We start from the raw sequence: 10,853 nt of genomic DNA on the forward strand, positions 1-10,853 counted from the left end.
CCATAGGAAAGAATTTATCCAAAGAGACAAGTTAGATCACCCTTCATTTTCTATTTATAGCCATTTTAAAAATGGCCGCCGACAATAATCCCCAATACACCAGACCCCATATCTTTGCTTCTGTTAGAGCTATAATAATAATATTGGTGTCAAAGTGTACATTTTTGGGGTCTAGGAACTCAACTAAACAGGTGTCAATGCAAAAAACCCAATACTTCACTAATTAACATGACAGCGGGGGGTCAAATATGCAAATTTCATGAAGAATAACACGTTTTAACAGGGTAACTTACCCCCTCACCCCTCCCCCTAAACTTTGATTCACCTTTCCTTTGGTATGGAAGTACCTTAGGGCCATAGGAAACAATTTATCCAAAGAGACAATTTAGATCACTCTTCATTTTCTATCTATAGCCATTTTAAAAATGGCCGCCGACAATAAACCACTATTACACCAGACCCCAACTTTGCTTCTGTTAGAGCTATAATAATAATATTGGTGTCAAAGTGTACATTTTTGGGGTCTAGGAATTCAACTAAACAGGTTTCAATGCAAAAAACCCAATACTTCACTAATTAACATGACAGCGGGGGGTAAAATATGCAAATTTCATGAAAAAGAATACGTTTTAACAGGGTAACTTACCCCCCCACCCCTCCCCCTAAACTTTGATTAAATTTTCCTTTGGTATGGAAGTACCTTGTGGCCATAGAAAACAATTTATCCAAAGAGACAATTTAGATCACCCTTCATTTTCTATCTATAGCCATTTAAAAAATGGCCGCCAACAATAAACCACTATTACACCAGACCCCAACTTTGCTTCTGTTATAGCTATAATAATAATATTGGTGTCAAAGTGTACATTTTTGGGGTCTAGGAATTCAACTAAACAGGTTTCAATGAAAAAAACAATATGTTTCAACAGGAGTAAAATATCCAAAGAAAAATGAGTTTTAACTCAGTCGGTGCCATATTTAAAGTGGGACCTCTTATATTGCCGGTTTGCCAACAAAGGGTTAAAAAAATAGTGTGCACGCTGGTGCACACATTCGTGCACAGATCATGCACTATGCATGTGCATGCTTTTCACAGCTTTCAAAAAAAAAATGAACAAATGTGCAAAAATGACCAAATGACCACCCCAACGGGGCTGCTCACGGGGAATTCCCGGGGACCACCCACTCCTGGTGCTCCAGAACGGATGCAAAAGTGGTAACGCCCCCAGTGGAGGACCCCCTCCACTGCAGCTCACATAAAATGCCGTAACTCGGGCTAGGAGCGTCCGGGAGAGCCGGGGCCGGTACCTTTTCGTCCGCCAAGGCAACGCGGAGACCCCACCCCTCATTTCTCACATGGCCCTCTTCTAGCGCCACCATGAGGCCAATTCTTGCAAAACACATTTTTGGACACTGCTCCTACAATTTTTGCCCTAAAATCACGCAAATCGGAACACAGTATGTCTACACTCATTTCATCAACTTGGATCTGTCCCATATTGCGCCACCTTCAGGCCGATTTTTAAAACACATTTTTGGCCACTGCTCCTACAATATTTGCCCTAAAATCACGCAAATCGCTACACAGTATGTCTACACTCATGTCATCAACATGGATCAGGAAGATTTTGGAAAAACACATTTCTGCCCTATTTGTGGAGATAAGCGACCAACGGTCGCTTATCTCCCGATTAGGGAGTCTTACTGGTCTCAATTATAAGTGTAACATGTACATACTGTAGTTACTGTACCTCATCATTATTCCAGTAAATGTGTGTTACTATGACATCAACCTTATTCATACTCTTCACATAAAGTCTCACCACAGTATTCATATTATAATCACATGATAAATCACTGATGGAAATTATTATTGTAAATTAATCTCACCGTAGAGTCTCCAGTCTACAATGAGGACTTTTCAGTGCAGCACAGAGTAGATCCAGTAGATCCAGGTCCAGTTGGTTGTAACTTAAGTCCAGGTGTCTCAGATGGGATGGATTAGAACTGAGAGCTGAAGACACAACTTCCATGTGTTCCTTCTCGAGCCATTTGCCAAAGCCAACAAGTCTGTAATGACAGATTAAATGTAAAATCAGAGATGATCAATCAGACGAGGTTCACTGTCACGCACGCACGCACGCACGCACGCACGCACGCACGCACGCACGCACGCACGCACGCACGCACGCACGCACGCACACACACACACACACACACACACACACACACACACACACACACACACACACACACACACACACACACACACACGGCCCTATTTTCATCCTGCTAAACCCTAAACCCCTAAACTTCTTTGCATTTTTTACTATTTTGAAAAACATTTCAAAACGTTTCAAATTCAAATAAAAAATAAAATAAAAAAAATGTTGACTAAAACAAACAAACATTTTCGTTGACTACTTTTCACTGACAAAACATTTTCGTTGACTACTTTTCACTGACAAAACATTTTCGTTGACTACTTTTCACTGACAAAACATTTTCGTTGACTACTTTTCACTGACAAAAACTAAATAAGAACTAAATGAAGACTGATGACTAAAAGACAATTTTGTCAACAAATACAAGCTAGACTAAAATGTTAGGGAGGGACTATAGTGGAGAAGAGATCCAGTAGAACTAAAATACTAAAAGTAATTTCATGTTTGGTTGCACTGAAACTAAATGACATGACGTCATGAAAATAGCAGCACAACATGATGTGAGCTTGTAGATCTGCTATTTGCATTACAACAACATCAAGGCAACACCGATACATTTTAGTCAACTAATCAACAGTAGATTTAGTCGAATAAATAAGATATTTGGTTGACTAAAACATTTCAGATGATATGACTAAAACTAAATTACATTTGTAATAAACATTTTGTGTGTGTGTGTGTGTGTGTGTGTGTGTGTGTGTGCGTGTGTGTGTGTGTGTGTGTGTGTGTGTGTGTGTGTGTGTGTGTGTGTGTGTGTGTGTGTGTGTGTGTGTGTGTTATTGATAACTAGTATTGCCTCTTGTTATGGTTCTGTGAATTGATAGATGTTTTATATGATGTTTGTATACTTTGTGATGTGTCTGGGTCAGATATGTGACCAAAATGAACCATCATGTCTAGTTATAGTGTAGTGGTGTGAAGGTACATTGATTCTGTTCTACTAAGTTTTCTATTCACATGACTACTAACCGAGCCTTTCTGCTGTTCCTCACAGCTGGAATCAGTCTCCGTCGCCCCTCCTCTGATGTGTTGTATTTGTCCAGGTCTAACTCCTCCAGAACATCCTCTGACATCTGCAGCATGAAGGCCAGAGCTGAACACTGGGATGGAGACAGACTGTCCCCTGACTTCAGGTACTGTTGGATCTCCTGAAGCACTGAGTGGTCGTTCATCTCCATCAAACAGTGGAAGATGTTGATCATTCTCTCAGGAGAGTGATCTTCAGTGGTCATCTCCTTCAGGTTGTCGATGACTCTCTGGATGCTCTCTGGACTCTTCTGTGTTTGACCCAGTAGGCCTCCTAACAGACTCTGGTTGGACTCCAGTAAGAGGCCATGAAGGAAGCGGACAAAGAGGTCCAGGTGGCCATTTTTACTCTCCTGGGATTTTACCATGACAGCGTACAGGAAGTCTTCCAGAGTAATTTCTTCTCCTCCTCCTACTCTCAGGAAAGTCCTCCGAACCTTCATGTTCCTCTGTGTGAAACACAGGGTCATTTCCTCTTCTTCTCCTCCTCTCAGGAATGCCTTCAGTACCTTCATGTTCTTCTGTGTGAAACAGTGGAACAGGTAGACTGCAGCCATAAACTCCTGGATGCTCAGATGAACAAAGCTGTAGACCTTTCTCTCAGATTGAACAGTCTCTTCTTTGAAGATCTCTGTGCACACTCCTGAGTACAGCGAGGCTTCTTTCACATCAAGGCCACAGTCTTCCAGGTCTTCTTGGTAGAACATGACACTGCCTTTCTCCAGATGTTCAAACGCCAGCCTGCCCAGCTTCAGAAGAACCTCCCTGTCCTTCTCCATGAGCTGCTGTTGATTCACATCATGACTTTCTTCATACTTCTCCCACTTCCTCTTTGTCTGGACCGACAGGAAGTGGCTGTACATCGCAGTCTGGGTCTTGGGCAGCTGTTCTGTCTCGTCTGTCTTCAACATGTCCTCCAGAACGGTAGCGGTGATGGAACAGAAGACTGGGATGTGACATATGATGTGGAGGCTCCTTGATGTCTTCATGTGTGAGATGATTTTGCTGGCCAGCTTCTCATCACTGAATCTCTTCCTGAAGAACTGCTCCTTCTGGAGGTCCGTGAAGCCTCGTACTTCTGTCACCAGGTCAACACGATCAGCAGGGATCTGATTGGCTGCTGCAGGTCTGGTAGTTATCCAGAGGAGGGCGTTAGGGAGCAGATTCCCCTCTATGAGGTTTGTCAACAGCAAATCCACTGATGATGTCACTGTGACATCCGAAACAATGGCTTTCTTCCTGAAGACACGAGAACCAATGCGAATGTTCTCGAATTTCAACGGAAACCTGCTTTCATCCAGACCAGCAAAGATGAGGCCAACCTTCCAGACAGCGAGCTGCTCTGCTGTGACCTTCTTTAATTCTGGGTGGAAACGATGGATCAGTGAGAGAAGACTGTGCTGCTCATCTCTGACCAAGTTCAGCTCCCGGAATGAGAAGGGAACCAGGAGAATGACATCTTGATTTTCCAAACCCTTTGCCCAGTCCAGAGTCAACTTACGCACAGAGAATGTTTTTCCAATGCCAGCGATGCCCTTGGTCAGAACTCTTCTGATTGGTGTCTCTCTGCCAAGGAGGAGGGGCTTAAAGATGTCAGAGCATTTGATTGGTTGGTCATGGAGGGTCTTCTTCTTGGAAGCTGCCTCAAGCTGCCAGACCTCATGTTGGGTATTAACCCCTTCACTCTCTCCCACTGAGATGTGGAGCTCTGTGAAGATGCTGCTGAGGGAGGGCACTTCAGTGACGTATGTCACACGATCAAGACGGTTCAAACTGACCTTATAAACCTTTAGAACCTCCTGTGGACTGACACCTTCTATGAGAAGACAATGAAGACATTTTAAACATTCAGTTCAGTTGAATTAATAACTTTACATCCACACAGCTGTGTATGCACATTATTAATTTAACCACTTAAACCCCAACTTCCGTATTCTGGGGAAAACTTTGACAGAAAATAGCTGATCTACAAGCTGATATGTAATCTTGTAGATCTGCTATTTTCAGCGAAGATACTGAATCATACAGAGTTGATACATGTTTAGCATCATTATTTAAACATGGATACTGATGACACATTGTGGACATTTAGTCTGACAATGTCTTCTGTCATTTCAAACATTTCAGTTATTAACTGTGTTAATTAATGTACATTGTGTCCAGTCTTACTGTGTCCACTGCTGGTGTGACTGGGTGTCTTCAGTCCAGGTGTGGTTCTGGATCTCTTGGACGCCTGCGCTGTCACAACACAACCACTCCTCTCCCTCTCTCTGTGGAGACATTAAGACATTATATTACTGTATAATAGTATTTCAATAGTACATTTAATATAATATGACATGACAAATGTATTGATATGTTCACACTGCATTGTGTTGATGTAAAATAATAATCTCCACTCTGTCATGGAACTATTGTATGTTCATAACTCTTTCATTCATAAATTACAAAGATATAATTTGTGCATTTGTCAATTGTTTTGACTGGTTAACACTCGGGTGACTGAAACAAATTCACTTCCACTCCACCTACATTTATCGTTCATTTTGACCGTTAAATTCTCTCACTTTTTGGCCCAGGAGAGCAACACCTCCTTCCCTAATGCCAGATGTCTTCCAGATGTGAATTAGCATTTCAATTAACCCGTCAAATACTCTAGCTTTCAAAGTTCACTTCATAGTTTAGCAGAAAAACAGGCATGGGAAAATGACACTATATAAACGATAAGGATTTTATTCCTGTTATTTGAAGAGTGTGGTATAAAAAGGTTTGAGAACCCCTGGATTAGACACGGGACAGAACAAGCTCACCAAAGCCACGCAGGTTGTGAGCTTATATTATTAAACATTTGTTTGGTAATGTTAACTGAATCCATATCCATTATGTAAAAGAATTACGCTTTTATTTGTACCCACAGTGTGAGAGAGACGTAAAATGAAACCAAATGGACCTGTACGGTTCAATTTGGCTTTGTTTTGTTCATTGGCAACATAGGGTATTTTGTTACACAAATAGCCAATCTTCTACAAGCTCACAACGCCATACAAAGCGAAGTAAAATAATTATGCCTTCATATGTCCCGATTTTCATTCGTATTATTATTAGACAACTTACAAAACCAGCCAATGAATCATGTTTAGGTAATGTGATGTCCCGACATCATGCATGCATGCAGGTGTAACCCATGTGAACTATAGGGTCACTAAGAATGCACCTATTTATGTGGTTTAGAGATGTAATGGCATTTCGTTTCCACTAGAGGGTGCACTACACTGCACTACTACTGTCTCTGTAATTCATGGAGTAGAAAGAGAGCATTGCATTATGGGTACTTCCTCTTTAGAGATCGTTGACATTGAATGAAGGCCAGAGAGATTCTTCTCTGATAAACTTGGTATGAAATACACCAGAAACACACCACTAAATAATATTTCATGGTTGAATATTTCAGTATGATATGATAGCTAATAAGCACTTCTCTTATTAGAGTCCCTGTGATCCTGGAGGAAAACGAATTCAGGCAAACTTTGTTTGTTGTGAACCCTGGTGAGTGAAAGCTGTGTATTTCACTGGGCCTCAAGCCTGTGTTTATGTAGCTATTTCTCACATGTTTGTATGCATTGAGCCTGAAACCTTTCTTATAAACCAATCAGGGGTTTGATACTATTGTGTCTGATGTTTGGATATACTCTGGTGCACTCTGTATCACTGTATTATTGGGTTAGAAGCTAATAGATGCTAACCGCGAATTAGCATCTATGCTAACTGAAAACACATGGGTCTTGCAACATGCAGTAGCATGCTGAAACACTAGCAGTGTATTCTATATATGGTGTTTACATCAAAACCCTTTGCTTTGAGTGGATTAAGTCTATTTTATGTTTGTAGTAACCACAACTACATGGTATTTGTACAAGTTGGAATAGTATGAGTACATTTGTCCTTTGTTGATAAGTTCATTATTAAATTCATGATTAAAGGGCATTACACTAATTTTGGAGTATTAAAAGGATAAAAAGGTTTAAAAAGAATTACATTTTATGTTTAAAAGGTGAAGATAAGAATTTCATTGTAAATAATTAATGCATTACAGTATGCTGTTTAATTTCATTTAATGTATTTCTGTGGTCAATGGTTATACATGATTTCATTGTACTTGAAGCATATCCTTACTCATTGGTTATGTGTTGAAAGAGATTAAGAAGAAATGAGTTAATGATACCAACTCACAAGAAACTATTCTCATAAGAACATAGATTAATTTGGTATTCTGCACTTTGTGTAGATTGGTTTTTTGACAACCCCAGAAAACTACAAGTCTGAATTCTGTTGATGGATGGCGAGCTACCTAAGTGACATCTGTGGACGGTTGGGAGCGGTGTGGCCAGCCGCATGATCGCTGCAGAGGAACCTGTTGGATTCGACCTACTGAAACAGATAAGATCTGAAGCTGCTACCTCTGCCCGAGGAGCAGTGCCCACACATTTACACTGACGCCTCGCGCCCGAGGTATCCCTTTTCCCCACTGCACTCACATGGGGAACTGAACTTAGAGAACTGAACTGAACTGGATAAGGAACTGAACTAGCATATTCTGAATCCCTCTCAAAGGGAACCCTCTCAAAGGGAACACTAAGAGAAACCCTACCAGGGTACTTTAAGGTTAAAGGGTTTTAACACCCTATGGACACTTTATTTTCTATTTTTATTTTAAGAGCTCTCTTTGTTATTTTCATTGCAGCGCTGCTACTGTACATATTGACACTGTTGTGTGCACCAATTTGCTATTGTTTATTGACTGACCATATTGTTGCTGTTGGAGGCAATAAAACCAAGTCAAGTCTGTTCAACTCAATTCTAACTCTGTGGGTTATTTTAAGGGCAACCACCACCGAACCTAGGTAGATGTCTAGCGCCTCTCGTCCTCTGTCATCGGGGTGGGATAGGGGGCGCTACACAAAAGTGGCGAGCTAGCCAGGAGTGGTTTGAAGCTCCTTTTGACCTTTTCACTTGAAAGTTGAACAGATTGACACTTTTATTGCATTCCTTGGTGAATACTGATACCATAGACATGGATGTGATTCAAACTGAAAACGTTAAAATACCTAATTCCGTCATAGTAAGCGGAGTAATTGGTGATGACACAGAAGTTGTTGAACATTTAGAGCATTTTGGTGCTATTGAAAGGGTATTAGATGTACCCACTGTTTCAGGGAAGCCTAGAACCACAATCATTGTGGAATTCAAAACGGGTGAACCAATTGAGTCGCTAAAAGATCAGTTGCCCTGCAACACATCTAGTCGGCAACCAGATATTGTCTACCACATTCAGCTTTTGTCCGAGTGGTACACTGCTAATAGAAGCTCAAGCTTAACTGACACTTACTTAGCTGATCTTAAGGGCATTGCTATGCTAAGTGGGGCAGACTTTGAGAAGGTTTTACTTGAGGAGTTGGCTAAAATTCAAAAGTCAACTAAAAGTAACACCACTGAACTTGAACCAGATGTATCTGTAAAACAGTCTGCTATTAGCACAGCCCAAACTGAACCATCAGCTAGCGACAAAGACAATCCTATAAAAATAGGCTCTTTGACTGACTCTCATGAACATGACTCACCCCAGTACACTTCCCTAGGTGCAGAAGCATCCTCACTACATAGGAAGCGCGCCTTGTACTTACCCCCTGAACAGCTCACCACACCTGAAGTCCAAAAGGTAGTGGTTGAGCACATCATTAAGAGCAATGACATGCCTTCGCAGTGGCATGGTCCTGCTAAATTTAGACCCTTCTCAGGAAAAACCCCATCTCCAAATTTTGAGTCTGATTATGATACATGGCGCAGTAATGTAGAGTTCCATCTCACCGACGGCGCAATGTCTGACAAACATACAGTCCGAAGAATAGTGGAGAGTCTTCTTCCACCTGCTGCCAATATTGTAAAGCACCTCGGTAATAAGGCTACTCCTCATGACTATCTCCTCCTACTTGACTCAGCGTATGGCACCGTCGATGATGGAGACGAGCTTTTCGCGAAATTCCTGCACATTAATCAGGACTGCCCCGAAAAGCCTTCAGCTTATTTGCAGCGATTACAGACAGCACTCAGTAAAGTTGTTAAAAGAGGCGGCATTGCTGCTAGTGATTCAGAACGCCAGCTGCTTAAACAATTCTGTAGAGGTTGTTGGAGCAACGATTTAATTGCCAACCTCCAGCTCGAGCATAAAATCAAACATGATCCACCCTCATTCTCTGAGTTGCTTCTTATGCTGCGTACTGAAGAGGACAAGCAAGCTGCTAAGTCCAGCCGAATGAAACAGCATTTGGGCATCCATAAGACCAAAGCCCAGTCAAACTCACTCAAAGTGGGAGAGTATGGCATTGATGATACTGACACTACGGGAGATGGCACTATTCCCTTAAATGCCCAAAACATTGAAAAACAACTTGCAGAGTTACAATCTCAAATGGTTTCTCTGAAAGCAGCACTTAGTACAGGTTCAAACCAGACATCTGCTAAGCCAAAGAAAAAGTTTACACCCAAGGCCTCCACTGAGGTGAAGAGCTCACCCACCGCCACCGGTGAGTCCACGAACGTTGTCACAAAGAAGCCTCGACCAGGGTATTGTTTCAACTGTGGTGAAAATGGCCATATTAAGCCCTCCTGCCCCAACGAAGCAAACCCAGAACTAGTCGCGGCGAAGAACAAAGAATTCAAACAAAAGCAAATGGCTTGGGAGGAACAAAATCAGCAAAATTTAAACTGACATCAGTTCCTGACGAGGGACAGACAGGAACTGAAACGAACAAATGTCCCAAAACTCAGACTAAGGCATCCATTCAGTCTCATGATGTAAACTGCCAGGTTAAGCTACCTATACCTAAGGGGCTTGTAGGACAGAAGTATACTGCTAATGTCACTGTGGCGGGAGTCAACTGTAATTGTCTCCTTGACACAGGGTCACAAGTGACCACTATCTCTGCTTCGTTCTACAAAAGTAATCTGTCAGAGACACCCATCCAACCCATTGATGCCTTAGAGGTTGAAGGTGCTAATGGTCAAAATGTCCCATACTTAGGCTATGTGCCCCTCAACCTTAAGTTCCCCAAGAACTTTATCGAAACAGAGCCTGAAGTTTCTACTTTAGCGTTAGTAGTCCCTGACTTACGCAGTAGCTTTGACTTACCTGTACTAATTGGAACCAATGCACTGGATGTGCTGTACGATGAACACTGTGATGGTAAAAACCCAAATGACCTGTCAACTGTCTATGGCTATAGACAGATCCTCCGTACGCTTAAGCTCAGGAATGAGGTCAGCTCTACAGGGAAGATGGGCTTAATGACTCTCAAATGCAAATTACAGCAAGTAATACCTGCTAAGGAGAGAGTCATCTTGGAAGGCTATGTTAAAGCCGACACCCCCTGTGAATGCGCAGTTGTCGAACAGCCTGTCGAATCAGCCTTGCCTGGTGGAATCCTTGTAGAGAGCTGCCTTGTCACCTTGCCTAAGCAGAGTCCTTTCAAATTACCTGTATGGGTCAGGAATGAAACTGAGCATGACATAACACTTCCCGCTACCTGTGTCATTGCAGAGCTTCAT

General features: G+C 41.9%; 1 protein-coding gene across 1 annotated transcript; it reads right to left on the reverse strand.

Annotated features, from left to right (window-relative positions):
• Positions 1-1,886: 1,886 nt before the first annotated feature.
• Positions 1,887-10,853, reverse strand: LOC308300350 (protein NLRC3-like; the record flags this gene model as incomplete). Its single annotated transcript, XM_080744166.1, has 7 exons — positions 1,887-2,070; positions 3,195-3,772; positions 3,863-3,949; positions 4,068-4,087; positions 4,276-4,426; positions 4,736-4,817; positions 10,783-10,853. The coding sequence occupies 7 exons, from the start codon at positions 10,851-10,853 to the stop codon at positions 1,887-1,889; spliced, it is 1,173 nt and encodes a 390-aa protein (XP_080600292.1).

Source organism: Nannobrachium achirus (assembly GCF_963921795.1).
Source record: "Nannobrachium achirus genome assembly, chromosome: 16".
In the NCBI taxonomy this organism is placed as follows: Eukaryota; Metazoa; Chordata; class Actinopteri; order Myctophiformes; family Myctophidae; genus Nannobrachium; species Nannobrachium achirus.